The sequence below is a fragment of the Rana temporaria genome, chromosome 8 (assembly GCF_905171775.1).
Source record: "Rana temporaria chromosome 8, aRanTem1.1, whole genome shotgun sequence".
In the NCBI taxonomy this organism is placed as follows: Eukaryota; Metazoa; Chordata; class Amphibia; order Anura; family Ranidae; genus Rana; species Rana temporaria.
Genome location: NC_053496.1, coordinates 66,466,881 through 66,480,633, shown reverse-complemented (window position 1 = coordinate 66,480,633; position 13,753 = coordinate 66,466,881). Strand labels below are relative to the sequence as shown.

Below are 13,753 nucleotides of genomic sequence, written 5' to 3'. Positions count from 1 at the left end.
CATTGGGGGAAGCCCCAGCGATTAGATCGCATGGTGCCACGTGCAGCAATTCCTAATTGGGAGGTGTCTATAAAAGGGGCACGCTTGTATAAAAATTGTCCATGTATAAATGGTTCCCCTTTCGAAATAAGGGTGACACCAAGTCCCAAACAATCTTGCCGCTGCTCCCTATGTCGTCTGGGCAGTCACGGGGCTCCACGCTGCTATCTTTTTCCTTGTAAACCAGGAATCTCTATAGCCTGTTGCCCTGTCACAGAGCTTATACATCTTGACCCCATATCTGGCATGCTTGCTGGGGAGAAACTGTTTGAAATCAGGGCGCCCAGAAGATTTGATCAGGGACCCATCAACGCAGACATCTTGATTGGGGATAAACAAGGCTGCAAACTGTTGGTTGAAGTGGTTTTCGAGGGGAAGAAATTTTGTGGAGCCGATCATATTTAGGGTCACCTTGAGGTCATTTTCACTGAAGTGCGTAAACCGTAAAATTTTGCTTGTACCTAGTCCTGGCCATGGCAGCAGAGAACACGGGCATATGGTGAATTGGGTCAGTGGACCAATATGGCCGCAACTCACTCTTTTTAGTAATGTCCATGAGGAGGGATAGGCCCAGAAAGGTCTTAAATTTGGGAACCGTTTTTAGGTTTCCAACCAAATTCTCTGGCAAGGGTCACATTTGGATTTCCGGCGATAGTCACTGGCATATAAATTGCTTTCGGTGACAATAGGTCTGTACAGAAGGGAAGTAAAATCTGCTGTTTTTCACCTGAATTTTGGGTTGGCCAGTGAATGGGGGAAGTACAGGCAATGCAGAAGTGGTTGGCTTCCAATCAGGACTTGCAAGCGCAACAGGAAGGGCACTATGGGCTTTACGGGCCTGTGTTTGAATTCTTGGTGGCTGCGGGATACTACTTGTGCTAGCCAAATCGCCAGCTTGAACTGCACCTATGGGACTCGCCTCATCACCAAGTGTTGCTGCAGTGCTGGTTTGTCTACGACCCTAGATGTACCAGGTTGCTGGTGCTTGCCAGTTCACCAGAAGGTTGAGTGGCACTAGAGTTGGCACTCTGCTGAACACAAGAACCATGAGATTGTTGTACCTCAGCAACAGAAGAACGGGTTCAGGTACTTCTGACCTTTGCAGGGACCTCTACTCCATCATCGGAGCTATCTGTCAGGGTTGCTGCTGTTCTCTACAGGTTCTTATAGTGAGCCTGAATTCAATTCTGATTCTGACAGTGAGGCTTCCCCTGTGCTCTAATCTTTCATGCTCAGCATCCTGTAGGCCTCTTCACTAGTGTACCTTTCCTTTGACATTTTGGCCACTACATTTAGAGGGACCTAGTATGACTAGCAGGTAAAGCACCTGGTTGTCGAGGACTGTTTGAACCACTACAAAATAAACTGCTAGTGCTATCAGAGATCAGGCATGACTCTAAACGCTGCGGTTTTGTGTACTGTGTATTGGAAGTGGCCGTGATCTACTGATCCTGCACTTTTAACGCAGGTGTCAGGGCTGATCCTGCTAATGCTGCATTTTTGGGAACACTATACTATTGGGGATACTAGTAGAGTTCTGATCCGTTCAGACACTATACTAGTAATGGAGGTATACAGTGTGTGTGTGTGTGTGTGTTGGTGTTCCTGGCAATCAACGGGTTAAAATATGATGCTGTCTAGGATTGACACCAACTGATTTCACCCGTGACAGTAATACAGTGATCAGAAAAAATATCTGTACACTCTACTAATGACATCATGACAAAGAGTGAAAGGGTTAACTGGGGGGGGGGGTGGAGTCAGGGGGTTAAAACTTTATTAGGGAATATGTGCTGGGACACTGAACCTAAACAAGACTGATGCCAACTAGTGTCACCGGTGACGCTGATACAGTGATGGGGGGGGGGGGAATCTGTACATTATACTAATGACACTGTGACAGGAAGTGAAAGGGTTAATTGGGGGTGATCAAGGGGTTAAATGTTAGGGAATATATGGAGGGTACCTGGGACTATTGCTAACTATTACTAACTGCCCTAATGCTGTTTAGTGTCACAAGTGCACCTATAATACAGTGATCAGTAAAAAATATGAACACTGTGACAGGGAGTGAAAGGGTTAACTGCCACAGTATATGTACGGTGGGTGGTCTGGAAGTGGTTAAAAAAAAAAAAAATTAAATTAAGCCTTTAACACCATTTTAATTTACCCTTTTGCTAACGGGTCACTTTAACAGTGATCAAGTTAATTTTCACCTCCAACTGTTAATAGATGACTTGGAGCTGCAGGTTTTATGGATCACATGGAATTAAGAGAGCCGTTACTAGGTTGGCAAGATTTTAAAAAGTAGGTTGCTTGGGCAAGCAATCGCCACCAGTGGACTTCACGGGCTGGACGGTGTTTAGGACTGGTAGAACAGAATTTTAAATGTATGGTTTAGGTAAATGGTTCTTCAGCGTGTAAAAACAACTTTCAAACATGGAGGAAGAATTATAATGGTCTGGAGCTCTTTTGCTGTATCCAGAGCTAAGGAATTGCACAATGCGACTGGCAACTTGAACTAAAAAGCCTGCCACAGCATTTTGCATAACCATGCAATACTCATGGTCTACTCCTAGTGGGTAAGGGTTTGTCCTACAGCATAATAATCATCCAAAAACATCCAGGTTATGTATTAACTACTGTAGAAGAAATATTAAAGTTCATAAGTGAATAGAATGAACACCATACTGACAGTTTAATATGATATTGTAAGTATTAAATGGATTTTGCTGCATATTGTTCCTCAAACACATACAGAAAATGTAAAGAAGTATTAAAGCTTAATTTCAATTAAATGTATAAAATGTATATATCTGTCTTTTTTGTTTCCATTAACAGCAAGAACTCAGTGAATGTGCCAACACTGGTGACAAAGGCAACCTAAAACGCAGCCAAAGCCAGCTCCCATCTCCCCCTTATCGGTTATCGGAGGGCGGCGTGATAAAAGCCGGATACTGTGTTAAACAGGGGGCTGTGGTAAGATACTAATATGACAATAATGAGGAAGAAAATAGTCACTATTATGTGGCTTACAGGATGAAACTTTTTTAAATGTTTAGTTTTCATTGCTAGCTAATATTTTACAACTGTAGAGAAAGATTAAAGTTTTTGTTTAGATTAGATACTTAACCTCTTTAAACTGGTGTTCTACCATGCATGACATCACAAGTGGTCTTTAACCGCTTAATCACCGCCCTATAGACGATGTACGTCTACAAGGCGGTTCCTTAACTCTGGGAGGACGTCCATGGACGTCCTCCCAGAATCGCGCACCCCTCCGGACTCGGCGGATCACGGTAAATCGCCGCTGATGGCGGCGGTTTACCATGTGATCGCTCCGTCCAATGACGGAGCAATCACTTGTAAACAAACCAGCGTCATGTGATGACGCCGGTTCCTCCCTCCCCTCTCTGTACCGAACGGTACAGTGTGAGAGGAGAGGGGAGAGAGCGGATGCAGCACGAGTGCTGTGGGCTGGATCTGTGACAAATGCAGTCACAGATCCAGCCATCCATCCCTACATGCTCCGCTATCCCTGCCCATACTGTGCAATACACAATATCCTGTGCAATACTCTGCAATACCCCACACTACTCTGCAATACCCCACACTACTCTGCAATGCCCCACACTACTCTGCAATGCCCCACAATACCCTACAACGTCGCCTATGGGGTTTTTTAAGTAGCGAAGTTTGGCGCCATTCCACGAGCGGGGGCAATTTTGAAGGGTGACATGTTGGGTATCTATTTATTCGGCGTAACTTCATCTTTCACATTATGCAAAAGAATGAAGAAAAAATACGAAATTTGCTCAATTTTATAACAGAAACAAAGAAAAATTCATTTTTTTTACAGAATTTTCAGTCTTTTTTTCTCTTGTAGCGCAAAAAATAAAAAACCCAACGGTGATTAAATACCACCAAAAGAAAGCTCTATTTGTGTGAAAAAAAGGACGAAAATTTCATTTGGGTACAATGTTGTATGACTAAGTAATTGTCATTCAAATTGTGAGAGCACCGAAAGCTGAAAATTGGTCTGGTTATTAAGTTGTTTTTTTTCGTGCCTGGTGGTCAAGTGGTTAATGATACGATACAATATGCATCATTTAAGATCATGGATAACTGTATCTTCGGGTGTGCTCTCATAATAACATAATGTTCAATTATCCTCCTTAAAGTGGTTGTAAACCCACTATTTGGACTTTTACCTACAGGTAAGCCTATAACAAGGCTTACCTGTAGGTAAGGAGAATATCTCCTAAACCTTCACGATTTAGGAGATATTTCCCCCGCAATGCGGGCGGCGCATGCGCAGGGGGGAATCCACGGCTGAAGGACCGGCATCCGCCGGACCCTGCCGATTTTAAATCTCCCGCGCGGGAGCGGCGATACCCGGAAGACACGCCGGAGCAAGATGACATCCTGCTCGGCGTGGACCAGGTAAGTGGTACACACCTCGTTCCGAGGTAAGTATTTCATAATAGGCTAGTATGCGGTGCATACTAGCCTATTATGCCTTTTGCATTGCAGGTTTGGGGGAAAAAAAAAAAGTTTATGCGGTTTACAACCGCTTTAACCACTTGCCGACCGCGCTATAGGCAAATGATGTCTACAGCGCGGTCATCCAGTTCTGTGGTGAGCACCTAGCGCACTCTGATCGCTGTTTTTGGACACAGCGGATTACTGATTGTGATAAAGAGCCAATCACAGCAGCTCTCTTTAGCACGTGATTAATCACAGCTGATTGCGATATGAACATGCTTGCCAGTTATTGGCATTCCATAGGAGAGAGCTGGTAACCGGCTAGTGTGAAAGGGGACATCTGCACTGGTGATCAAGGTACTGATCATCATTGCAGCCCCAACATTGCCCATCAGTACCGCCCCATCGGGGCAGCCTCATCACCGCACATCAGTGAAGGAGAAAAATTAGCTGTTTGCAAAAGGTTATAACAGAAACAAAGAAAAGGGTATTTTTCAAAATTTTTGGTCTTATTTTTGTTTAGCAAAAAATAAAAAAACAAGTGGTGCTTAAATACCACCAAAAGAAAGCTCTATTTGTTTGAAAAAAAAGATAAAAATGTCATATGAGTAGAGTGCGGCATGACCGCGCAATTGTCATTGAAAATGTGACAGCGCTGAAATCAGAAAATTTGGCCTGGACAGGAAGGGGGTGAAAGTGCCAAAGTAGGCAAGTGGTGTAGTGTTTGGGTAGATTTTGGGGAGTTCATCAAATGTGTGCTAAAAAAATATGTAGATTAATACTGCGGACTGTTGCTTTTTTTTAAACTGTTAGTTGCCTGCCTCTCATGTTTTGTTATTTTAGAAAAAATAAATAAAAGCTATACTTACCTGCTCGGTGCAATGATCTTGCATAGAGAGGCCCCGAATCTCCTCTTCTGTGGTTCTCTGTTGGCGCTCCTGCTCTTCTGCATGTGCCATCATAGCAAGTCGCTCGTGGGTCTGCAGACACACAGCGTGGCTCATCATCGCCAACTCTCCACCCCACCCCCTCTTCCTCCTAAAAGGATTTGATTGACAGCAGCAGGGGCCAGTGGCTTCTGCCTCTCTATCCTGTGGGGAGAGGGAGATAGACCCGCGCCGCTGCAGACGAGCAAAGCTCTGGATTGAGAAAAAATACAGGTCAGGCCGCGTACACACGGTCGGTCAAAACTGATAAAAAACGGACTGAAGGACTGTTTCATCGGTCCAAACCGATCGTGTGTGGGCCCCATCGGTCATTTATCCTTCGGTCAAAAAAGAGATCTTGCTTTAAAATTTAACCGATGGACTGATAACCGATAGGTCAAAACCAATGGTTAGTATGCAAAAGCATCTGTTAAAAACCTGCGCATGCTCAGAATCAAGTCGACGCATGCTTGGAAGCTTTGAACTTCGTTTTTTTTCTGCACGTTGTGTTTTACGTCACCGCGTTCTGACACGATCGTTTTTTTTAACTGATGGTGTGTAGGCACATCAGACCATCAGTCAGCTTCATTGGTTAACCGATGACAACGGTCCTTTGGACTGTTCTCATCGGATGGACCGACCGTGTGTACGCGGCCTCAGAATACAAATGCTAGGATGTTTTTCAACCTTAAAGTGGTTGTAAAGTTAGTGCTCACAGATTACTGCCAGCTCCTCTGCTAAACTACACAGTGTCTGTTTTTTTTTTGTTCTGCAGCTAAATATCTTTTTTTCACATCTCCGATGTGCAATCACGCAACCGCCCGCCGTTTTCCTTCCCCGATCTAAGCACTGCAGTGGGATGGGTGATGTGAAATAAGGTATTTCTTACCTTTACAACCACTTAAAAAAAAAAATACAACTTATAGGTAGGTACACACAGTATAAGTAAAATGTGTAGAAAGCAGTTATAGTTTCCTAGGCTACTTGACCCAGCCACCCTTGCAGCTGACTAATCATATAGTTGCATGCGCATTCTCTTGTAGCTTAGACAGTCAAAAGCAGCAACAGTATGTTGCAGGAAAACCAGATTATAAAGTGCTTAACCACTTTCCGCCCACCATATAACAGAATGACGGCTGGAAATTGGCTGTTATCCTGACTGGGTCTCATATGACGTCCAGCAGGATAGGCAGCTAGCACGTGTCCGCAGAGCCGTGCAGCGTGGTGGTGTCAGTCTGACACGCTGCATTTCCAATCCTGGTAAAGAGAAGAACCTATGATGTCGGCTCTTTACCATGTGATCAGCTGTATCCAATCACAGCTGATTACATTTTATCTGCCGTTTATCTGCTTTTCCTCTACTCACAGTGACAAGCGTGAGTAGAGGAGAGCGCATTGATTATCAGTGCAGACCTATCGAGGGGCCCACTAGAGCCCACCAGTCTGTGCCCATCAGTGATACCTGTCAGTGCCTCCTAATCAGTGCTGCCTATCAGTGCCACCCATGAGTGCTTATCAGTGCCGCATACAAGTGCCTCATCGGTGCCCGTCAGTGAAGGAGAAAACGTACTTATTTATAAAGTTTTATAACAGAAACAAAGAATCTCATTTGTAGCGTAAAAAAAAAAAAAAACCCAGTGGTGATCAAATACCAGCAAATGAAAGGTCTATTTGTGGGGAAAAAATGATAAAACAAAATTGTTTGGGTACAATGTTGCATGACTGCGCAATTGTGGTTAAAATTGTGACACCGCTGAAACCTGAAAATTTGCCTGGGCGGGATGATGGTGTGTGTGTGGAAGTGGGTAAGTCTGTCAACCAAAATGCAAAGTATTTCTAAGCAATCCATTACACTAGCTCATGGGAAAATGGGCTTCAGCTTACTACAAAAAAAGAAAACAATATAGCCATTTTATCATGTGAACCCCATCTTTCACCATTAGTTGGGATTCACCCCTTTGATTGGAGGGTTTTTGTTTTTGCCCGGATTCAGCCTTAAAGGGGTTGTAAAGGTACAATTTTTTTGTTTTCCCTAAATAGCTTCCTTTACCTTAGTGCAGTCCTCCACCTCATCCTTCCATTTTGCTTTTAAATGTCCTTATTTCTTCTGAGAAATCCTCACTTCCTGTTCTTCTGTCTGTAACTACACACCGTAATGCGAGGCTTTCTCCCTGGTGTGGAGGGTCGTGCTCACACCCTCCCTTGGACTACAGGAGAGTCAGGATGCCCACTAACACACAGCTCCTTTCTCTATCTGCAATGTAGAGAGCATCCTGACTCTCCTGTAGTCCAAAGGAGGGGGCGAGCATGACACTCCACACCAGGGAGAAAGCCTTGCATTACTGTGTGTAGTTCCAGACAGAAGAACAGGAAGTGAGGATTTCTCAGAAGAAATAAGGACATTTAAAAGCAAAATGGAAGGATGAGGTAAGTGAAGGAGGACTGCACTAAGGTAAAGGAAGCTATTTAGGGGGGGGGGGGGGAATTGTACCTTTACAACCCCTTTAAATAGGCTAGCAATGTTTTATGGCTTGAGTAGTAGTCACTTTTCTACCGTCACTGTTTCTAATTGGTGAATATGCATACCACTAAAAGATCACTTTTGGAAGGAGGTCTTGGCTGTCTGCAGATGCGGATCTAACATGGTTTTGCAGAGGTTTATTGAATTGTTTTTGTAGTGATTAGTGAATATAATTATGCGTTGGCAAAATGTATTTATTTGAAAATGTCCCATAACTCCCTTTACGTTTTCACGCAGCCCAGTGCACTTAGTATTTTGCCCAAGACATACAGTCAAGGCATTCAGATTAACTAACCAATGCTCGCATTAACACTTACAAACTATATTTCAAGTTTCCTAAAAGCAATTTGCAGCTTGTATGTGTAGAATTTTAGTGAACCCTTTGGACAAATTACCATGGAATGGTGCGCAGAAGTTTTCATCAGGAACAAGATGGTATTGGCTGTTTTGTGTCATTGGCATATGCTGTTGTGGGTGGATACATCTTTCTTAGGTTACAGGAAATTGCTGTTCATCTATAGTCGCACAATTTTTTTGGGTGCGATATAGTGGTAGGGAAAAGCTGGTCTCGTTGGCAGTGCTCTTTCCGTCTCTATCTGCTTGTAAGCTATTCTAGAGTCTGACAGGTGGACATTTTGTGTACTCTGATGTGATGTCATACTGGGGGTTTGTAATTATTCAAACCTGCTAACAGCATTCACACCACGTAATAATAAATACAATGGTAGGGATGGTACCTTTTTTACTGTCTCTCGATTTTATACATCGTGCTGAAGATGTGACTATTTACTAGTAAAATGAGTTCACTCGGTGAATCTGTGGACCAAGTGCAGAGCAATTATCCCCAGATTGACACAGCGCTATCACATGTCATAAAGTCACACTTTTCTATACCCATTAAAGAATTTGCTCAGAATGTAGGGTGGGCGAGCAAGAGACAAGTAAGTATATGCTGAGGGGAAATGGAGTTAAAGCAAACCTGTTGCTTTTCCCTGAATTGGCAAAGCACAGATTTCTTTAAATTTGCTTTATAAATTGTGCCTTGGCCAACTCCTTACTCCGTTTGCTAAATGTGTACAAATTCTTAATGATTTCAAAACAAGTGTAGACCTCTGATGACCCCCAAAGTCCTGCATGTGTGCCGGTGCTCTTCATCATGGCAGCAAAACTGCAGGAGAGAGAATTGCAATTGAAGAGTGTTCATTCCACAGCCTTATAGCACTATTTATTTTTCTTTTAAATTCCACAGCCTGTCAGCTCTTTGTAAGCGTGCATTTCACATTTATGAACTATTGAAAAATCTATACTTGTTCTTTAAATGTATATTTTGTGTCCTGTACTGAGAAACCAGGTAGTCTGCCATTGTTAACCTATCTTCCTGGAAATACTAGTTCCATGCAGATACAGTATCTTATCCTTCCAAGTCATTAACTTGTAAGAAGTCGTTTTGGGGTTTTGACTTGACTATGTCAATGCTAGTGGCATGCCTCTTCTGAATAGTGCTGTCTTCAGTTTCAGTGACTGACTAACATTTTCAGAGGAAACGCAGCAATGGCAGCTTTAATATTAATTTTTTTTGTGCGTTTTCTTGTTATCTTGTTTAAATATGTAGCAGATAAAAGTAGGAAATGACATGCCTTTTTTCTCTTGCTTTTACCTTGAAGATGAAGAACTGGAAAAGAAGATTCTTTCTCCTAGATGAGAATACAATAGGATACTTCAAATCTGAATCGGTAGGCTTTGTGTTTGTTTTTTGTTTTTTTCTACTTTTTCATTATCAGTGCTAGCTTGGTTATGGAATTTACTTATCTGCTTTTACTTTACCAATGTGTCATAGGACCGGGAGCCACTGCGAGTGATACAACTGAGAGAGGTGCAGAAAGTACAGGAGTGCAAGCAGGGGTGAGCTTGCAATTTAATTGAAGATTGCTAAACATTGTACTGACATCACACTGTTTGATGACATCACGCTATTTCAACATGCATAAGATGCTAACAGTCACAGAAGCAGTGATTGGTAGGCCTGCCTTCCTATTTAGAGTAAACGTGTGAGCCCTGTAACTCTGGGTTCACTGTCTAGTTAGTTATTGACTGAGAGGAACAATGCAGTACAGATTCAGACTTTTTTGATTTTGTAAGCTGCTGTTCCTGGTTACTGATCTACTGCATAGGTAAGCCATGATAAGGACTACAGCTCTGCACTTTTAGGGCCTATTCATACCAGTTGTGCTGGGACTGCTTTAGGAAGTCTTGCCCATTGCAATCCCAACTCAGGGCAAGGCAACCGCCTTGTTTCCCCTATCGTGCTAGATCACTTTGCTGCAGTGGTGTGTGCTGAAATATGTTTTGGATGCAGTACCTTTTTTTTTTTTTTTTTTTTAACACAGCATGGTGCAACACAATCCACCGCACCGCTTCCTCTCTGCAACTTCAGTAGTCTCTGTACAGTCGTGCTTAAAAGTTTGCATACCCTGGCAGAAATCATGACATTTTGGCATTGATATTCAAAATATGACTGATCGTAATCGTCTTTTATTTAAGGATGGTCATTTATTATCACATTATGTCCATTCTCAAGGAACTTGCATGTGCCTAGTACACTGGTGGACACTAAGCAAACACATGCACAAAAAAAGCCATCAAACTACATAGGATCTGTGTAATACCCCCTGTACTGCAGCCCCATTGCTGCTTTCCCTTTTGCTTTTGAGGGCGATTGCTGTGTGAACATACATTCTAATATATGGGTTATAAACACAGCTCAAATGGAGTTCGAGAGATCGAGATCTCAAGATCAAAATTTCTAAATATGTTGGTTAAAGCAACCTGACAGTTTTTTTTTTTTTTTTTCTTTAACCACTTCCCGACCTCCTCATGTACATATACGTCAGCAGAATGGCACGGACAGGCACATGTACGTACCTGTACGTCCTCTGCTAGACGTGGGTGGGGGATCCGATCGGAACCCCCGAGCCCCCCCCGCCCGGTACATGCGGAGGTCGGGTCCGCTCGGGGAGCGATCCGGGACGGCGGCGCGGCTATTTGTTTTTAGCCGCTCCGTCGCAATCGCTCCCCGGAGCTGAAAAACGGGGAGAGCGTGTGTAAACACGGCTTCCCCGTGCTTCACTGTGGCGGCGCATCGATCGGGTGATCCCCTTTATAGGGGAGATCCGATCGATGATGTCATTCCTACAGCCACACCCCCCTACACTAGTAAACACACACACAGTGATCCCTAAATGTTACAGCGCCCCCTGTGTTTAACTCCCAAACTGCAACTGTCATTTTCACAATAAAGAATGCAATTTAAATGCATTTTTTGCTGTGAAAATGACAATGGTCCCAAAAATGTGTCAAAATTGTCCGAAGTGTCCGCCATAATGTCGCAGTCATGAAAAAAATCGCTGATCGCCGCCATTAGTAGTAAAATAAAAAAAATAAATAAAAAAAACTATCCCCTATTTTGTAAACGCTATAAATTTTGCGCAAACCAACCGATAAACGATTATTGCGGTTTTTTTTTACCAAAAATAGGTAGAAGAATACATATCGGCCTAAACTGAGGGAAAAAAAATTTATATATTTTTGGGGATATTTATTTCAGCAAAAAGTAAAAAATATTGCATTTTTTTCAAAATTGTCGCTCTATTTTTGTTTATAGCGCAAAAAATTAAAACCGCAGAGGTGATCAAATACCACCAAAAGAAAGCTCTATTTGTGGGGAAAAATGGACACCAATTTTGTTTGGGAGCCACGTCGCACGACTGCGCAATTGTCTGTTAAAGCGACGCAGTCCCGAACTGTAAAAACCCCTTGGGTCTTTAGGCAGCAATATGGTCCGGGGCTTAAGTGGTTAATAAATGTTTTTCTATGTGACTCTTTATTAGCCCATAGTTTACCTTAAAGGCATAGTTCACCTTTACCAAAAAGCTGCCTATGCAGGTAATGGATGGCTGTAGATAAAAATAGTACTGGGATCATTGGTTCTAATCCCAACCGTGACACTACCTGCCTGGAGTTTGCATGTTCTCCCTGTGCCTACATGGGTTTCCTCCGGGTTCTCCAGTTTTCTCCCACACTCCATAGACATGCTGGTAGGTTAATCGGATCCTGTCTAAATTAGCTTCTTGAGGACAAGGACTGATGTCAATGCACAATATGTATGTATGGTGCTATATAAGTACCTGTAATACAGAAAACAAACTATGCAGCTTTGACCAAAAATAAATGAGGCCCTTGCTATAGGCGTAGGTCATTTGAGTACCCAATGAAGTCTTACTGAAAAATGTCCCTCCCTGTCCTTGCTAGGACATTGCTAAATGTCACTCCTAGCAGTTACTGTTCATCACAGGAGCCCACTCTCAAACGTTGAGCTTATCGCTATATTGTCAGGGAAGAGAGAGTGCATGTGAGGGGGTTTGAATCGGAGAAAGAGCTGTGATGATGGGGGTGAAAAGTAACAACTGGGAGTGACCCTTGGCAATGTCCTAGCAAAAAGGCAAGACTGGATTATGCAAACGCTGGGCATTTTCAACCAGGCTTCTGAGGTACGGAAATGGCCTACTTAGGACAAGGGCCTTATTTAACTTTAGTCAACGCCGCAGTTTGTTTTTATCTACAGGCTCCCTTGCCTGCATATGCAGTTTTTTTGGTGAAGATGAACTAACGCTTTATTCAGCTCTTTAACTCCTTCCGATAACACACACACAGATACAGTGCCTTGAAAAAGTATCCACATTGCCTATATTTATCCTATGCTATGTTATCTTTTTCAAATGAATTGTATGTATTTCTTCTTGCTCCAGATTGTTCTGGAGAAACTAAACTGTACAATGATGATCTTTAATAAACTTCTTTTATAATAATAATAAAAAAAAAAAAGAGTTAGGCAAAGATGAATGTTAAAAAAAAAAAAAAAAAAAAAAAAGAAAAAGTATCCACACTCCTTGAAATTTTCCACATTTTGTCATGTTGCAACCAAAAATGTAAATGTATTTAATCAGGATTTTATATGATAGACTGACACAAAGTGGCACATAATTGTAAAGTGGAAGGAAAATGAAAAATGGTTTTCAGCATTTTTTGGAAATATCTGAAGTGTGGCGTGTATTTGTATTCAGCCCCCTTTACTCTGACGCCTCTAACTAAAATCTAGTGGAACCAATTGCCTTCAGAAGTCGCCTAATTGGTAAACAGTCCGCCTGTGTGAAATTTTATTTCAGTATAAATACAGCTGTTCTGTGAAGCCCTCAGAGGTTTGTTAGAGAACCTTGGTGAACAAACGGCATCACGAAGGCCAAGAAACACACAAGGCAGATCAGGGATAAAGTTGTGGAGAAGTTTAAAGCAGGGTTAAGTTATAAAAAAAAATATCCCAAGCTTTGAACATCTCAGAGCACTGTTAAATCCATCATCTGAAAATGGAAAGATTATGGCACAACTGCAAACTTACCAAGACATGGCCGTCCACCTAAACTGACAGGCCGAACAAGGAGAACATTAATCGGAGAAGCAGCCAAGAGGCCCATGGTAACTCTGGAGGAGCTGCAGAGATCCACAGCTCAGGTGGGAGAATCTGTCCACAGGACAACTATTAGTCATGCCCTCCACAAATCTGGTAGATTTATGGTAGAGTGGCAAGAAGGAAGCCATTGTTGAAAGAAAGCCATAAGAAGTCCCGTTTGCCATTTGCGAGAAGACATGTGGGGGACACAGCAAACATGGAAGAAGGTGCTCTGGTCAGATGAGACCAAAATTATTATTTTTTGGCCTAAAAGCAAAA

General features: G+C 42.6%; 1 protein-coding gene across 2 annotated transcripts in view; it reads left to right on the top strand.

Annotated features, from left to right (window-relative positions):
- PLEKHA1 (pleckstrin homology domain containing A1) overlaps positions 1-13,753 on the top strand; it is an 84,289-nt gene that overhangs the window by 54,485 nt on the left and 16,051 nt on the right. For both annotated transcript variants that reach the window (XM_040361943.1, XM_040361944.1), the window contains exons 7-9: positions 2,881-3,018; positions 9,636-9,704; positions 9,809-9,873. In XM_040361943.1, the coding sequence (XP_040217877.1) occupies positions 2,881-3,018; positions 9,636-9,704; positions 9,809-9,873 (272 nt within the window). The remainder of the gene's footprint in view (positions 1-2,880; positions 3,019-9,635; positions 9,705-9,808; positions 9,874-13,753) is intronic.